Source organism: Haliotis rubra, unplaced genomic scaffold, assembly GCF_003918875.1.
Source record: "Haliotis rubra isolate DU_JTF1 unplaced genomic scaffold, ASM391887v1 Scf49, whole genome shotgun sequence".
In the NCBI taxonomy this organism is placed as follows: Eukaryota; Metazoa; Mollusca; class Gastropoda; order Lepetellida; family Haliotidae; genus Haliotis; species Haliotis rubra.
Window position 1 is genome coordinate 1,071,562 of NW_025767179.1, and position 18,934 is coordinate 1,090,495.

The 18,934-nt window shown below is 39.3% G+C and overlaps 2 protein-coding genes across 3 annotated transcripts; one reads left to right on the plus strand and one right to left on the minus strand.

Moving 5' to 3' along the window:
* Window positions 1-481: 481 nt before the first annotated feature.
* On the minus strand, window positions 482-7,989 carry LOC124291342 (lipoyltransferase 1, mitochondrial-like). 2 transcript variants are annotated; one of them, XM_046728323.1, is made up of 5 exons: window positions 7,911-7,989; window positions 4,733-5,305; window positions 3,468-3,575; window positions 1,748-1,882; window positions 482-930 (listed from the first exon to the last, which is right to left on the minus strand). In XM_046728323.1, exons 2-5 carry the CDS (start codon window positions 5,264-5,266, stop codon window positions 499-501), a joined length of 1,209 nt encoding a protein of 402 aa, XP_046584279.1. In that variant the 5' UTR covers window positions 5,267-5,305; window positions 7,911-7,989; the 3' UTR covers window positions 482-498. The 2 variants fall into 2 exon arrangements, with proteins under 2 accessions (XP_046584279.1, XP_046584278.1); XM_046728322.1 differs by having other exon boundaries at window positions 7,931-7,979.
* Window positions 7,990-8,201: 212 nt separating this feature from the next.
* On the plus strand, window positions 8,202-15,130 carry LOC124291343 (coiled-coil domain-containing protein 43-like). The gene is given in 6 exon segments (XM_046728324.1): window positions 8,202-8,379; window positions 11,441-11,528; window positions 12,234-12,275; window positions 12,277-12,370; window positions 13,047-13,099; window positions 14,207-15,130. Coding segments are annotated over 6 exon segments (639 nt in total). The 5' UTR covers window positions 8,202-8,208; the 3' UTR covers window positions 14,398-15,130.
* The last annotated feature ends 3,804 nt before the right edge of the window (window positions 15,131-18,934 follow it).

Sequence of the window (18,934 nt, forward strand, 5' to 3'; positions counted from 1 at the left end):
CAAGCAACTTCCCACATCATATAGTAACCCACTGTTTTCCTACTGAGCCACCTAAAGTGATTACAGATTGTTCAGTCTTACATGTCATGACTTCAGTGGTCTGATAGCTCCATGTTTTCATAGAATTTGTTTAAAACCGCGACTGCTGTATTTTTTTCACTAGAAAGTACATTATCTTTTTCTTTCTGGTATTTCTTGCATATAGATGGTTTATGAATTAGTTGAAACATCCATCAGTTCAGATTGAAAATTCAAAACCTATGGATACGGAAAAGCTCTTTGGAGTCTGGTCCTTGGAGGTTTTTTTCCTCCATGTTTCACTCACTCAACCAAAACATTCAAGGTTCAACTAAACCTTATTATTTCATGACCGGAACATCTATATATATGTGTTTATAGCAACACCAGATCCTTCAGATACATGGATTAAAACATTTAATTTTTCAAATATTTGCTGCAAATAATGAAAAACATGGCACAGTTGCAAACCTTTAACCTTTATTCACTAACCAATGACTTTCTTATACATTCCAAAACCCACTGAACATGTGAACGTGATACCACACTCTCAGTTTCAGAACTGGCCTTGGTGATCAAAGCTTGAAAAGGGGGAGATAACTCTTGTTTGTTCAAGCGCTTATTAGTCAACTCAAGAAGGTATTGTTCAAGATGATTGTGATCAATAACTGCTGCTCCTTCTCCTCTTGTGAGATTCATGTTGATCTTGTGAATTTTACCTTTAACTATATCAATATTGAGGTCAAGATCAACCTTTCCACCATCAATCACTTTAGTGTAGGACTTGATGATGGAGAATGGAGGTGTTTTTGCAAAAATAAAATCCCATTTCTTTAATTCTTTGATTTTTGTGGAAACACCTGGAAAATCTGCATCTGTGATTGTACTGATGTACTGTATTGAACACTTTCCCTGAAAGAAAATACAAGAACTTGAGAACAATGACTCAGAAACTATTTAGAATACAAAGTATAGGTAGGAGAGGAGGAGAATTATGTAGGGTTTTGTTTCTTAACACAGAAAGGTTTTACCCTGTAATTCATTTTTCATATAAACTTTAAGTTACAATTAATACATTAATTCTGCCTATGGGTAGACTTAGACTTCGGAGGGTAGACACAGACTGCTTGTGGGTAGACCCAGACTGACTGAGGGTAGACCCTGCTGTTTGTGGGTACACCCAGACTGCCTGAGGTAGACCCTGCTGTTTGTGGGTACACCCAGACTGCTTGTGGGTAGACCCTGCTGTTTGTGGGTACACCCTGCTGCCTGTGGGTAGACCCAGACTGCTTGTGGGTAGACCCAGACTACCTGTGGGTAAATTCAGACTGTTTGTTGGTAGACCCCTGTAGACCCTGCTGCCTAGACTGTTTTATGGGTAGACCCAGACTGTTTGTTGGTAGACCCTGCTGCCTGTGGGTAGACCCAGTCTACCTGTGGGTAGATGCAGACTACCTGTGGGTAGGCCCTGCTGTTTGTGGGTAGATCCAGACTACCTGTGGGTAGACCCAGACTGCCTGTGGGTAGACCCAGACTGCATGTGGGTAGATCCAGACTACCTGTGGGTAGACCCATATTGCCTGTTGGTAGACCCAGACTGCCTGTGGGTAGACCCGGACTGCTTGTGGGTAGATCCAGATTGCTTGTGAGTACACAAGAATAAAGCTTCAGTATGAACACTAGGGTTCTGATATCTTGGACAGAAACTGCTGATGTTATGTTATATTACCTGAGGTATGTTCTGATGGAGAAACTTGTCCCCAATACACTGTACGATTGAAGGGATGTCCATAGAGGGTGCTGACTCAACCATGTTGCGTACATTTGCAGGAACACTCTCTGTTGATTTGCTTTTTACACCAATCTGGTCCAAAACACAACATAAAGTATATTGAGCAGAAAATACACAATGCCATTTAGAAAGTGATCAAATGTAACATGTTATATTTGGGATTACACTTTCTTATCAAAGTACAGATTCTAGTACTCACGGAACCTTGTGTGCTGGCGATTAGGTGCCGGACTCTGAGGGTGTGGGTTCGAATCCCATATGGGATTCAACCCAAAACAAAGTACTAGAATCTGTACATTACTAAGAAAGTGTAATCCCAAATATTCTTCCCATCAAAAGTTTAAAACACTCACTATATGTCATGTATATATATATGGTTACACAGAATATTGATTTCTCCACTAACTTGGGTTAACCAACTGCAAACCTTATGCAGATGAATTGCATGAGGATCATGCATCAAATTGCTGAAAAGCTTGTGCAAATATCGTGCACGTGAACAGCTGCGGTTGGATGTGAAGTGCTGTTAAGAATTTGCCAATTTTCACTGATTTCTATCATTTATTGAACTCATGACAATAATCTTTTCAACGTTACAAATTTGTTTTACAATACATCAGTTCATGTGTAAACAGTACCTTTAAACAGTATGGAATATTTTGCAAAATTTAGTTTAGAACAGTTGACTGAAGTAAGTGGTGGCTATATTTACACTAGTGAGTTTGAACTTTTGATAGGAAGTATATAACATATGTTATATTGAGCAGGTCCTTTCCAACAACAGAACATGAACTGGATCTGGTATATTCCAGAGGCCAAGATAAGCTGCGTATCCGGGTAAAATATGCATAGAAAATTTCCAATTACGCATTGAAAAATAATTGTTGGGTACTAATTACGCATTAAAATGTTAGATACGCAAAAAGTTTAAAACTAAATGTGTACAAAATATATTTATAAAAATTGCTTGCGTAATGAAAAAGACATTGACTGCTATCAAGCTGTACTGTTAGTATAGGACTAGTGTTGTACTGTCAGTATAGGATGAGTGATTTTTTTATGAAATCATTTCCATTATATTTAAATTGGTTTTGATTAGGTATGACATAAGGCAGGACATACCTGCTCAGTAAACTTACTCAATGACATAATACTTAGGTGAGTAAAATGACTGAAATATGCACATATTTGAAAGTAGTGGGTAACGGGAAATATAATACCCACTCAACATTCATAATACCCACTCCAAATAAATACAGTGGGTACAGTACCCACATGAGCTAAATCTTATCTGGAGCTCTGTATTCAGCCCTCAACAACACATCTGACACCTGTTAGGCTGATATTTGGGATTACACTTTCTCCATAAAGTAGAGTTGCTTTTACTTGTTTGGGTGGAACACCTAATCACCAGCACACAAAATAAGTGATCTAACCCACAAACAGCCATGGCAGCTTCCACAAAAATGGAAGTCTGAGAAATGGTCGTCTTGACCATGTAAATTGTGTACCCCTCTGACAATTTCATTTCATTTCATTCTAATTGTTCATAATGTAACCGAATTCATGAAAAGCAGTAAATATTCTCTGTTTTGGGACTAGATTTTAACCCTATATGTTATAACCATTCAGGACAGAACTGATCCTGCATACCAACCATTGGTGACTGCAGCAAGGTAGTGAGTCGCTCCACGTCAACATCAACTAGGAGAGTAAAATGGTGGTACGTCCGATGGCCTCCCAACTTGGCTGCTGTACCAGACACCTGGAACATTATCTGACACTGATGAAAACAAACCTGGAAATATGCTTCACCAGTGTATTATTCCAAGAAAACTATGATGTATCAGACAGGGTGTTATCCCACAGATTACATACTTTACTGTGTTAGCTTGCTCACAGGGTAACCCTCATTTTGGTAATCTGTGAAAGGTTTTGACCTGTGACAGTCAGGTGCTTGTGGGTTTCGTCTAAGTGGTAAATGTGTGATATCTACAACACTCAAGGCTTTCCTCTCACATAACGATGACATATAACTTGAATAATGTTCAACAGCAGTGTAATCATTCACTCACTCTGATGATCAGAACAGAATGTCTGTGAGTCACGTGAGGTGATACAAACAACAGATCTTTCCAGCTGCCCTATGCATATCACTAAAGACATTTACCCCGTGAGCAGGATGAGGATGTGTCTTCTGGGATGACTCCACCCCCTGCTAAATTCTCCCAGTCAATATAGAGCATGTTCCGAGCTGTTACTAACAATGATAATGTAGCAGGGCGTAGAGTCATCCCACAGATGACATCCTTACCTTGTCAGCTTGCTGATGGGGTTTACCTCTTTGGTCATGTAGACAAGGCGCCCGACTTCAAATCAGAAGGTCTGTGGTTCGAATCCCAGCACGGGACTCGGACATTTCATGGCCGCTACATAGGCGCCCAACGTTGTGCTGAGCACGTTCATATTAAATTTGTGCAAAATAAGTCTCAGTAATCTGCTATGCCACTCGGGACGTGCCTTCTGTTGACGGGGGAGTAGCAGGGCATGGAGTCATCCCACAGATGACATCCTTACCTTGTCAGCTTGCTGACGGGGTTAACCTCTTTGGTCAGCACAGAACTCGGACATATTATAGCCGCTACAATAACAAAGCAGTTACCTTTACGGATACCAACACTGATTTTGCTCAAAATCTGACATAAATGTGCTCAGATCCACGGAGTACCCATGCAACAGACGTAAAAGTTCTGAGTCCTGTGATGGGATTCGAACCGCAGATCTGATCTGAGGTCAGATGGCCTGTCCACATGACCAAAGAAGTTAACCCTATCGCCAAATATAGAGTCAAAATTAATCAAACCTTTTCATTTACATAAGTTATGTAAGTATGGTAACCTCATACTGGGTTTGAACACTAACCTTAAAAAAGCCATCTAGAATTAGGTCCTCCCTGCAGTTGATTGTAAGGTCAACATCCCAATTGTGTGCTAGTGCCCTCTTGACTAACTCCAAGTTTTCTTTCCTGTTGTACCTCGGTCGACTCTTGATAAAGCTGACGTTGAGGTTCCCTTCATCATGATATACCGTTCCCCCACCACTCTTCCGCCGAGCCAGATCAACATTCTCTGCCAGGATTCTATCCACATTACACTCCATCCATGGATTCTGGTGCAGACCTACCACAACCGCAGGCCCATTACTCCACATCAACAAGTAGTTCTTATTTTCTAAATCTCCATTTTGATAAATCCAATCCTCCAAGGCAAGATTTTCAAAAATATTTTTTGATCTTGAAACATAAACCACATGTTCTGGAGCTGCTGTGGTGTACTGTTTTGGGTAATGTTCACTGATACGGGACAGTTCACGTTTATTTGCCTGAGTCCACTTTTTCAAAACAGAGCGTAGAAATAGTCCTGAGTGTTTACAACAAAATAACTTTTGGATCAACATTTCAATGAGACTGCCAACAGGATCCTTTGCAACTTTAACCTGAAACAAAAAGTTTACAATTGTTCAATCAGTTTGCAGTAAAAGCATTGCACTGTTGTGGATGCTTAAATTAAAACAAAATAATTATGCTACAGACGAGGGAAAATAAAAATTATCTTGGCTCGTAATTTACACTGGAATTATTTTGTTGAAAATAATTAGGATCCTAGTTCTCATTAATAACGTATCAAGTCTCGATACAAGATCCCAGCCTGGTCGAGCAGAGATAATATTTGCGACGAAAACTGGTGAATTATAAAATACTGGTCAGGACAACGTATGTTTCCCCATTGTTTGGTTATGGAAATAGTTATGGTACTTGGCCATAGCCTTAGAATGGCATCTTGTCAGCCAATGAGAATACAGAGCAACTTTCACAGCACACACTACTGACAAATAGCGAGTCTGATGCCGACATGCGTAATTGGACAAAATGGAAAACAATGAAAGCAACAAGTACTTCATGATTTGCCGTTGCATTCGGCAATGTTTCGGGTTGACTGCGTCATTTAGGGCTCCAAACCGAAAAGAACGTTATAGTGAAACATTTTCAAGATCATGTGAAATCTCTTATTGATTTTGAAAATATGGCCTATATCTCATGTATACCAGTCGAACTGCCCCAGCTACAAAATGCCCCAGCAAATTTGGTCATTCATTCTAATTTGTTCAAATTTATTTATAATAATTGAATATATGTTTTAAATGCATAGTTTTTGTCAATCTTATTATGATATTATGTTCTTTCATATAAAAGTTATTAGAAGTAATATTTCTGATAAATGTTTCATCAGTAAACTCATAACTATGTATATACTTATATATGAAGAACATAATATCAAAGTTGACAAAACTATGCATTTATGGCCTATATTTATTCATTTTAAATTAATTGGGGCTTTTTGACAACCCCAGTGGGGCAATTTGACCAAATTTGCTGGGTCATTTTGTAGCGGGGCAATTCCGACTGGCAATCGGACTTGATTTATTTTATGTTAAAATACCACTGACAGTAAGTTGTTACAGGGAATGATGGAGTATAAATGAATCTCAGGGGTACTTTTTCCATGAATTTGGATGATACTAAACATACAGTCACACCTGGATATACCGGCATGAGTTGCCAGAACGGATTTCCTCTCTCTATAATTCCCTTGATATAACCCCGAACTGGATATACTGCCACTGCCAAGCTTCTTGAGAACAAATGTTCCAATTCCCTGGATATAATGCCAAGTTTGATCACCAAATCCATTGCTTGTTGGTGTAATGCAACAGTTAATCCTTTTCTTTTGGAGACAGAATAAACCTCTTACTATCAAAACAGCTTTGTTTAAGCAAAAGGGAAGTTAATTGCTTTATTCATTGCCAAGTTGACTTGCTAATTGACTGTATAGACAGCAATCAGACGCCTAATCTACTCCTGAGTGATTATGTCACTGATTATGCCTATACATGTCCACCCTGGATATACTGCCACCCTGGATATACCACCACCCTGGATATACCGCCACCCTGGAAATACTGCCACCCTGGATATACCGCCAACCTGGATATACCGTCACCCTGGATATACCACCACCCTGGATATACCACCACCCTGGATATACTGCCACCCTGGATATACCGCCACCCTGGATATACCACCACCCTGGATAGCCACCCTGGATATACCACCACCCTGGATATACCGCCACCCTGGATATACCGCCACCCTGGATATACTGCCCAAATATGTCTGGACGGATGGTGTCGGTATATCCAGGTTTAACTGTACCTTATTTGCATTTCAAATACTCTCAAACGCTCCCTTATCAACTAGTACATTCCTCACAGTTGTTACCAGCAATATCTTGGCACCAGTATCATCCATTAGTATCTTCTTTGAAAGGCATAAGTTTAGAAGTTGGAGCAGTAAGGATAACAATATATGGATGAACAGCTTCTTTATTACAGTGAGAGAGATGTTATGCTCCTCTGTCCTCATTCGGTTCATCACTTGCTTGATAACGGTGTTAGAACCTACATCGAAATGTCACTCTCACTGTATTAAAGAAATTGTCCATCCATGTATTGATATCCTTCCTAACATCCAGTTTAGGCTGTGCTACTTTGTGGGATCCCCCAATGTAATAATTGTGATTAATGCTAATCAGCATAAAATTGAAAGAAGATGTAAGAACAGGTTCCAGCCCATGGATAGCAGGAGAGTTTTAACAAATACATCAGTCCACAAGTAATTTTTTTTGTATTAATATTGATTTTTTAGTTGGAGTTCTTGAGTCTGCAAGATGAACATTCAATACTTGAATCCTGGAAGTCACAAACATTGATTGTGCACAAGCAACTGGCTTTATGGCGTTGATTAACACACTGACAACCACCACAACAACATTTTCATATGTCGCAGAACTGACATGTCGTAGCAACTGACGCACTCCCTATTTCGATTCTTTTATGTGCGCTTCTTTGGATTTTGTTTTTAGGGGAGATCAGTCCAGCTCAAATTGTTAACCGTGCATCAAACTACAGGTACAACGGTTCCTTCTGGGAGTAAAAATAAACATATAAATAAATGTCTTTGACAAACACATGTCTGTTATACCTAGTGAACTACAAAATGACCTCAAATCCAAATATAGTTGGAACAACTTCGACCTGCTCGCAACCGCAATCCACGAAAGAGGTTAACTTGAAATTCGGAATATCTTTTGAGCAACGTTGTACTTATTTTAGATATTGTGCACTTAACAAATGCAAGTACGACATTCCATTGTGATCAATAAGTAGATGCTTTTTTCCTTTTAATTACACTGGTAATGACTGAGTCTACGTATTTTATCATTAGTAACAATGTCATCCTAATATTTCGCTTTTGAGTTCCACATTTACATTCATTCAAAATGGCAGCCTCCGTAAGTCCATACGAGGAGTGGTTGTCACAGAAATTGATTTCTTTGAACCCAGATGTGGATGGAGAAGTATTTGTAACCTATATTTCCGGAATCTTAGACACAGATACATCGAATGAAGAGAAGAAAGAGAGCTTGGAAGGAATAATTGCAGAAGTAGTGGTCAGTATAAAAATTCTGAGAATTTGTTCGGTTTTCGATCATTGAACATGATGCAAGTTTTGAAATAACTGTAACCCTACAGTTATTCCTGACCCCAGGAACCTATAAGGCCCTCAGGACCCGTGTTTCTCGCAGTAATATAATCAGTCAGACTAGATCTAGCATACCGTTAACGTTAACAGAGATTACATTGACTCTTCCAGCTGTACTCAGGTGGTACTACTGGTGTGTCTGGTCCAGACATGCAGACTTTTGTCTGACTTTCCTGAATCCAGAACAATCTCAATATCAGCTACATGACTCAGAGGTGGAAACGGGTAGACACCACTCACTATGTCCATCATGTCCACAGCTGTGCTTGATCACAGGGATTCATAAATTAAAATCTTTCAAGTATGTTCAAGTGTACGTTATGAAGTTTGATTAATTTCATCAAATTTTGGTCACCCAGGTGATTAGGTATGGATGGGTTATTCAAATTATGTGAATGAGTCTGCCAAAGTATGTTTGGTATGGATGATTTGATAGAGTCTATCCCTTGATTAACTCTTCATAATCTGATGGTAAGTTGTTGTTTCAGTGTTTCGTGGAAATGTATCATATGAACTATTTAAATAGTACAGTACAGTTATTTACAGTTTTTAATCCTTTACTGTATATTGGGTTCACTACTTGTGCTGTTTGTTATTCTTACTGTCCGCCTGGAGAGCGGAAGGTCGCGGGTTCGATCCCCGACCGCGTCATACCAAAAGACGTTAAACTATGGTACTTGTTGATCCCTGCGTGTGCTCTGCATTAATGGGTACAACAAGGACTGGTCGGCTCGGAGTCAGTATAATGTGTCTGAGTGGGGTATTCATGCTTCACTGCGGCATGGTATCTCAGTGGGCTAGCACTATAAAACCAGCTTAAGTTTGGGCTAGTACAAGCAGCCGCACATACACATACACACGCATGCACGTCGTCATATGAGCGAAATATTCTCAAGCACACCGTAAAACCCAATTTCACCTCACCTCACCTAATTCTTACTGTCTAGCCTCATCCAATTACATGCTACTCTTAATTAATTACCTGTTATTTATGTTAATCTCCTGCTTGTCACAACATACTATATATATCTGTCATCAGTAGGACTCCATGGTATTACCAGTATACCGCAATACGCTTTTCAAGCAATACATATTGTAATATGTTTTCTAAGAACCGGTATATTGAGTAAAGAACAAATATGAAGATTTTGTGATTATCTTTTTTGGTTTAAATTAAAATCGACACAGACTTTCATTCACAACAGATGTTTTACTTTATTATTCAATAACAAAACAGCATACCGTAAAACTATAAATACATAAAAAAGAAAATAGAACCTCTGACTATTAGTGCTGGTTTTGGCATACAACCTGCGATACGATACATCACGATGCTAAAATTTTAGTCACGACGATATATTGCCAAAGTATCATGCACTGAAGCTGTGATACGTTACGAATCCCGATATAAGGGTGACGATACGATACGTATCATGATACTTAAATATTTAATTCAAACACCTTCTATAAAACACCTGAATGTCAACACAAAACCATTTTAAAGTATTTCGACAAATTCCGCCAGCGCTTTTCAATGTTCATTCGGAAACGAGATAATTAAGTTTATAAACAGACTTTGGGAATGATAATAACATGTGAGCGCTATGTCGAACAAAGTTCTTGACCCAAGAATTTCCGAGAAAACGTTTACTTATGAAAGGAAAATAAGTAAGCAAATATTTTAATCATCCAACAAAAGGGAGTCTTTTTTCTTAACAGATATGTATCGTTGCCCATTTGCAGTATCGTATCGGGATATACGACAATGTAAAACTTTTTATCGAATCACTGTATCGGCAGCCCATGGATCGATGTATCGATGCGTATCGATGAATCGTCTCACCATTACTGACAATGCAACCTAAGTTTGAGATTGCTGTTATCAGAACCATGACATATATTTTAGGGACATTTGTTTACTTATAATGCAGGAAATTGGATCGACATGGGCAATTAGTGTCACCTACTGTGAAACACCCAAGTTCCCAATTTATCACAATGCGTATCGCAATACAGGTACCTGAATCGCAATATATTGCAGTAAAGTTTATTTGCCAATACACAGCCCCAGTCATCAGTCAGTTGTTCCATCATAACAGTGTGGGATTTCAACATAAAATGTCACTGTATGCAATAAACAAGAAGTTTTATCATTAAACATGTTAAAGCTGTACGCCTCATTATTTGCTCATTAGCATCTAGAATGCTTGGTTCCAAGAAACATGACAATGTGTCCTGACTTAATCAGGCATTTGCTATGTGTTTAAGTTATGTGTAGAACATTAAATATGTTAAACGGACAAAACTGGATCAGGGGTGGAAATAACCCATTGCCCGACGTCCGAGTCCAGTGTTTCTTTCTGTCGGGCAAGCAAATTTGTATATAACACTGTACCCGTGTCCACTTGACTTTCCAATGTTAATTATGTTGTTTATTTAAAAAATCAACCAGAAGACAGCCAGTATAGTGGAAAAATTATCAGGGCAAGTGATTTTACATGTGCCACTGTACCGAGTACACTAGCAATTTTAAAGTTATTTCCACCCCTGTGGATGTAATTACCCTTGTCTTCTCAATATTCAGATGCATCAATTTTGTATTTTGAACATCCTATATATCTTAAAATATTCCATTTTTGATTCACATTCAGCTGGGCACTTGTACACAAGCAGTTTAGGGGAGGCAACTAGTGCCTGACTATTTTGTTGTGTATGACTAAATCACTTGCTGAAAGGGAAAAACTGCTTTCCTCAAAATATAAAGATAACCTTTGAAGAAGCTATATTATTTTGTCACAACCTGCTTTGAGAATGCAGTTTTCTTTAATAAAGAAAAGGGTAAAAAACGTCAAATTTTGGAAGTAGTTTCTAGTAAACTTATTCTTGGAATGCTAGTCTTGTAATGTCTGAGACACGCTTAGAAGGACTTTGTTTGAAATCTGTCAACATGCAGTGAGATGTATTTCCAGAGTGAGGGTACGGAGGCTGTTTGTGAAGAACTGATTGGGAAATGGGAAGAAATTAATGGCCAGCAGAATTCAGGAGCAGACGGTAAATGTAAGTGTACAGGTCTGATGATACAATTTTCTCTGTGTACCTTGGTCAGAGCTATGTTATAGGATTATTTAGGTTGTTTGTGAGCTACATATAGCTGTAATAGTGGAAGATGCGAAACCAATCTTCAAACCTTTCTCCTATATGGAGAATCAAAACTGTCTCTCCAGCATTATGATGAAGTGAGATCTCTATCTCTACGTGAGACACAGGGTGGAAGCGCTGACCATACGAAATGTGGAGTTGCCCCAAAAGCAACTCCATTTCCTCGCTGGACAGTGAAAGAAGAACATGTGGCTCAAGAGTTATGGTAGGTTTTCCCTCGCATTTGCATTATTTTATAAGTATATCAGGTTTTGCCATTTGACAGAAGGATCTAGAAAGTTACAGATCTTTCTGTAATAGCTTGACACCCTGATGGATGTTGCTTTGGGGCAACTCCACATTTCGTATGGACAGCGCTTCCACCCTGTGTGAGAGGCCATAACTGGATGAGCATAATGAGATGGTCAGTCCCCAGACTTGGTTGATGCATATTAACATTGCCAAAATGTGTAAGTCGATGCTAATGCAAATCACTGGATTATTTGATCCAAAGTCAGTGATGTAAAGACTGCTGTCATGTAAATGTTCTTATATGTACAGCTCTTTTTGTTGTTGTCACAGAGATGTGTACATGTTTGTTTTCTTGTTTCTGATGACATTTAGGTAGCGTTGAAGATCAGCTCTCGGAAGATCTTGAGCACCCAGAAGTTGACTGTGACCAAAGGGAGAGAACTCACAGCAGAGGAGAAAGCGAGAAAGGCTGCTATACTGGCACAGTACAGCCAGGTGTCAGAAGGAAAGTATCCTTTCAAGTATAAACACTGTAGACTGGATTTGATGCATAATTGATCTGCGACCGCCTCCGTGGTGTAGTGGTTAGAGCGTCCGCCCGGAGAGCGGAAGGTCGCAGGTTCGATCCCCGACCGCGTCATACCAAAAGATGTTAAAATATGGTACTTGTTGGTCCCTGCCTGGTGCTCGGCATTAATGGGTACAACAAGGACTGGTCGGCTCGGAGTCAGTATAATGTGTCTGAGTGGGGTATTCATGCTTCACTGCGGCATGGTATCTCAGTGGGCTGGCACTATAAAACCAGCTTAAATCTGGGCTAGTACAAGCAGCCACACATACACACATGTACATCGTCATATGAGCGAAATATTCTCAAGCACGACGTTAAACCCAATTTCACCTCACCTCACCTCAGATTGATCTGTAACTGAAAACATGGTCAGTATTCTGCTGTGTTTCTTTTCATTTACCAGGTTAGTTTTATTTAGATGTTTACAGACATATTGATAATAAATCATCACATAAATTGCTGGAATATTGCTAACTGTGGCATCTAACTACAAACATCAAAATATGTTTATTACTCACCCATTGAAAATATCACTGTTTGATAACTCTACAATGTTATTACACGTATGAGACAATACTTTGTTGCCTGGAACTATTTTCCTGACCACTACCTAGCGATGACTCGGACTCGGATGACGACCCTGGGGGAGCTACAGGTGATGCTGACTGTATCCTTGCACTGGTTTCGCATGGGCTCAAACTTTTGGTTTTTGTTATTTTTTATTAATATTTCTAATTTCTGGGACCCTGTTGTATTGCTGTACAGTCGAGCCCCGTTTACACGGACTCCGAAATTCCGGAAATCCCACCTTTTGCACAAGCTTTTCGTGAAACGAAACTTTTCTTCTTTAAATGTACTCACAAACTCCATGCTTCCGGACACGGATGATGATTTTTCAATCCATTCCCCTTTACTTCCACTGAGAGTTGACCCGATTACCCGGAAGGCTTACTTACTGACAGGAAGGCGTATGAGTTACTACTTACCGGACAACTGATTATTGTGCATACGCTGTGACATGTTACCTAACATTGTTTCCACATGATGGCTGTGTGCTTGTAGAACCATAGAGCCAGAGTTTCTTTTACCATCCTACTTTTGTCATTAATCATGATAAGCCATTCTTGGTTTATGAATATGCTGTGAAATTATGAATGTGGATACAGACTTATTCCAAATGAAAAATACCCGTGAAGATCCGGGTTAGAATATTGATCTTCAGTAACCCATGCTTGTCATAAAAGGCGACTATCGGGATCGGGTGGTCAGGCTCACTGACTTGGTTGACACATGTCATAGGTTCCCAATTATGCAGATCGATGCTCATGCTGTTGATCACTGGATTGTCTGATCCAGACTTGATTATTTACAGACCGCCACCATACAGCTGAAATATTGCTGAGTGCGGCGTTAAACAACAAACCAACCAAATGAAAAAAAGCCAGATAACCACACTCTCCCACACCAGTTTGGTAGAGCAGGTGTTCTGATTAACTGTTCTTTAAGAACTAACACCATGTAAACATTTGTCAGTGACACATAAATTGTTAATCATCATGGTAAGAGATGACTGGTGTAGACATTCTTGCTATTGTTTCTGTATTGAATTCCTAGACAATATGGTGGTTAAACTTTTCACATATTCACAACATGGTCATACACTTAAGATTCTCTCTTGATAACACCTACTGATGTTGGTGGAATATTGTCAAAAGTAACCCCAAACTCCAACTCACTTACTCTTTGTCTGAGCTATGGCCCTTGACAGCCGCAGACCTGATGTGCCGGAACACCAACAAGGCAGACGTGGACAAAACAGAGCGTGAGAAGCGAGATAAAGCTAAGAAGGAATCGGACGAGAAGCGAGAGAAGGACAAGCAGGACCGCGAGGCCCAGAAGGCTAAGGCCCAAGATAGGAAGGACACGGAGAAGAAGCGCACTCAAAAGGGGGAGAGGAGGCGGTAACGCTGGCTGGCTTTAGGGAATTCCATATTTTTGTACGCATCATCTGACTTGGATTATGCATATGAAAGAACACGTTTCAAGATCAATGGAACATCTGAATAAGACTGCAGTTGTTACCATAGTAACAGACAAATAGTCCTGAAGCTGCAAAAAATTAAATCCATGTGTTCTAGGGCAATGACTTTTGAAATGCTAATAACTCATATGTCTATATCGATCTATTTTTCTGAAGTGTGAAAACATGCTGCCCTTGGTGCTGATTTGATATTGGTCTGAGAGTAAGAATGAATTGCAATCATGCTGGACATTGTTGCCATGGTTACTGATGAACTGTTTCATGAGAACCATGCAGGAATGGTATTAAATGTAATGATAAGTCAAATACTTAAGAAGTCATTTTAGTATGTGTATTTTGAATGATTTTGACCAAGGTGTGACAACTTTAATCTGACTGATTCCTCTCGGTGTTTACCATCAAGAGCAAGGTCTGAGTGTGCCAAAGACATATTGCTCAGGTTGTGGAATAGCATTTTAATTTCGCATGAAAAGTTTAACAACTCTTGCTGGTCACACATCCCTGACATGATTAAGTGACCAAATATTTCTTGCCTTCAAAGAAAGGAGAGTAATTTGTGGACTTGATTGCTTGCTATCTTGTATTCTGGGTTTTAGATATTGCCCAGTCAGCCTGTGCATGTCATTTGAAGAGATTAATACAATCTGTGTCACCTTATCCCAATTGCGTGGAATGTTACTTATACAATCACAGGATTGTCTGGTCCAGATTTGACTATTTATTGATGGTTTTCATTTAGCTGGAATATTACAGGCAAACAATCTGCACATGCAGACACATGTACACACATGCATGCATGCTCAAGCATGCACACAACAAACCACACACACACGGATATATTGGTTCCTGTCATCTGTAGATCGTGTATATTTAGGGCATGTGCTGATCAGTGCTATATAATTACCAATAACCATAATTAGATGGGCATTACAGTCTTGTGTGTTTTGGAGACAAATCTGAAGGGATGTGAAACATTGACAGATGTGGACAAAATAGTAAAATCATTTTCCCACATAGTGACATTCTGGCTGTCTTGACAGAATCGATTCACAAACCTGCTTCTGTGGCAGACAGAACAGGGCGCGTTGTTTAGCCGATACGCTGTGCAGCGCTGCGCTTCTATTGGCTGAACAACGCCTCGCTGCATGCATCGCAGCGCTTCGGCGTGCAGCGACTGAGAGAGGTGCTTCCTGCGTAAGCGAGAGACATTCAAAATGGCGTCACGGCATGTCATTCTGCAAGGTAACAGAGAAAACTTGTCTGCTCTTCTGTGACCAATAGGGACAAGTTTTTAATGTTGCGCATACAATTAAAAATCATTGCATGGAATATCTTCTACAGCTTCGTGTGCCAAAAGTGTGGCTAGTATCGGTGATGTGTTTATATTGGACGACGCCATATTGAATGAAGCGCTCACACAGCAGTCCGTTGCACGGGAAAGCAGGCAGCGTAGCGCAGCGAAGCTTGCAAACTTTTGCTGAACAACGCGCCCCAGAGTAGCAACAGTTAAGGTCAGGGTAGAGTCAGGCTGAATAGGATCACTGCAGCCGAGGTTGTGGTTCTGTCAGACTGAATAGGATCGCTGCAGCTGAGTTGGTTCTGTCAGACTGAATAGGATCACTGCAGCCGAGGTTGTGGTTCTGTCAGACTGAGCAGGATCACTGCAGCTGAGTTGGTTCTGTCAGACTGAACAGGATCTTTTTGTTGAATACTGTGTTTATTGTACGTTAGAGGTATTCATTACCTGCTTGGAAATGCACTGTTCTATTTACAGAAGACAAAGAACACCTGATGGTATGACAGGTTATCTGATGTGTTATGAAAATATTAGTTCTTTAACTTCTAGTAAATGTTGACCTTGCTCATTACAAAGAAACTTTCTTTTTGATCACTTTGTTAATTTATTTCCATTTCTCATGGTAAAGGGTCAAATGAATAATGCTCATGCTATGGTTATTAGATATTTTTCAATTTCTCAATTTTTCAGTTGTATATTATAAGAATATCTTTTTCAGTTTTTGCAGCCAGTATTTTCTTTTCATTAAACATTTATGCTTTCAAAAGAACGTCTCGTGTTTCCCCCATTTTCATTTCATTGTTGGCATTTGATATAGATGCCACGTGTCCCAGGTTTGGAAATTGTGATCACTCTGTCTCTCTACCTTGTTTCATTTTGGGTTATTATCACTGTAGAAAGATACTGCATCTGTAGAGAATGAGTGAGTGAAAAGGCATGTACACATGAGTTTTGAGGATGCATTATTGTTTTAAATGTGTGTGACCTTTATCACTCAAGTTATTTAAACTATCAGGGATAGATACAATGAGTATATTCAACTAGTTCTCAGCTCATTTAGGTTTGCATTCGGAGAGGAAAACCATTCTGGGTTTCCATTAGTCTTGGGACAAGTCTAACAGGCTGAATATAATGATCATGCTTGTCTTCAGTCATCTCACCCAATGAATGGACAATAGCAACAGAAGCACATCTACTTCAAAATGTTTATTTGCTGAAGTAATCTTCAAAAGTAACAGACTTATTAGATTGCTGGGAACATGCAGAGAATATGGTGTTGAGGAACATAAAGATGAAGGGTTTATTGGTGCCAGAAGGCATTTACTATGTACATGTTTGAAGGTCATCTCCATTTTGTTGATTTAATTTATTTTGACCTTAGTAATGATAAGTTTTGGATTTGGATTTGTTCCCAATACAAAACTTATCATTACTAAGGTCAAAATAATTATATTCCTCCATGAAACACCGGGCCAAGGTTGAACTCGAAGTGTATACTATCCATGCAATTCCTCCCATTGTTAATGATCGTAGTGCTCCGACTCTTGCATGTTTTTAGCCCCTTGGTTGGAATGGCTATCTTGCAATCCCTTATTCAATGTGTAATCCTCAACGGCAATTATATGTGGGACGTTTGAAATATTTACTGGATTGTTTGTGGTATGTGCATAAAGAATGTATAAAACATCATCCATGTTTTGTTTTTTCCTTAAGGAACTAGTTTCCTTTTGAGATTGGGTATTCAAATAAATAAAGTTGTGTTGGGCAGACCTTTATATACGCCCACTAAGAAAATTTATCATCCCAAACTGTGTTCTACAGGAAATATTGCTTGTGTGAGATTCTCTAAATATCTCCTAGCAGATATCGTTTTTTCGACAGTAGATTTTGTACAATGCCCTCATATCATCAAATTACATGACTCACAATACCATGACGTCCAAAAGCTGATGACGTCACAGTGCTATGATATCGCTGCACTACAAGTCTAATGGGAGTACCCTGTTCAGAGATGTACATTTTTCACTGAAAACTAATGAGTGATTTTTGATGATAAATAGAATCACACCCTCATGTCTTCTGATATCAAATATATAAATACACATTGATAAAATTTAAAATACCCCCAACAAGCCTCGGATATTTGTAACTTTATCAACTCGTGGTGATATATTTAATATCAAAAGACGCTCGGGTGATCTGGGGCGGTGGGGTAGCCTAGTGGTTAAAGCGTTCACTCTGCACGCGGAAGACCCTGGTTCTATTCCTCACATGGGTACAATGTGTGAAGCCCATTTCTGGTGTCCCCCGCCGCGATGTTGCTGGAATATTGCTAAAAGCGGCGTAAAACTGACCTCAATCACTCACAATATATTTCTATGATGAAACAGCCGAACGGCTACTATTTTGTGATGATGCATTTTTGTGACTGGAGTGTGATCTCGTTCACAATAAACAGGTTTGACCATTCAGCTCAGATATGGCAATTTAACTGATCATTTAAAATACAATATCGGGTTGGGGTTGGGTTCGAGCCTACTTACACCATGACCAACATTCAAGGATCCATAGCGCCTAAATGTTTAAAAACAACATTGTTTTGATATCTGTCAGTCAGTCAGTCTAGATTTCTGACGACGGTCTAAATTTACAGCAAGCCAGCCCGATGGTCTGGTAAAACTTTTAAATGTTCCATACATCTGAGTAAATGCACCATACATGTATTTGGTCTGGTTAAATCCATTTTGGGCTGGTAACATTTTGAAGTTACCAGCCCTGATGTCTGGTTGGATTTTTGGCTTATTTCACACAGTTATCTGTGTAAAATGATATTGAAGAATTCAGTGCTAACTGGCACCCATTTTCCCACCAGATAAAGAATACCCAATGTCCTAACCAAGGTCACCTCTTTGGTGATTCTGGTTATGAAATGCACATCTTGACTCATTTATGCAATTCTAACCACAATTTCAAATTGTCAAATTATGATCGTTAAATCATAAAGAAATCTCCATTTTTTTCTAAAATAATTTGACAGATCTAAATGAAGTGTTATTTGATTGGATGTTTGATAGAACCTCAAGAACGTGCAATAAATCAACAATTATTGTGTTCAATTTCTTTTATTCGGGGGGCGGTGGGGTAGCCTAATGGTTAAAGCGTGG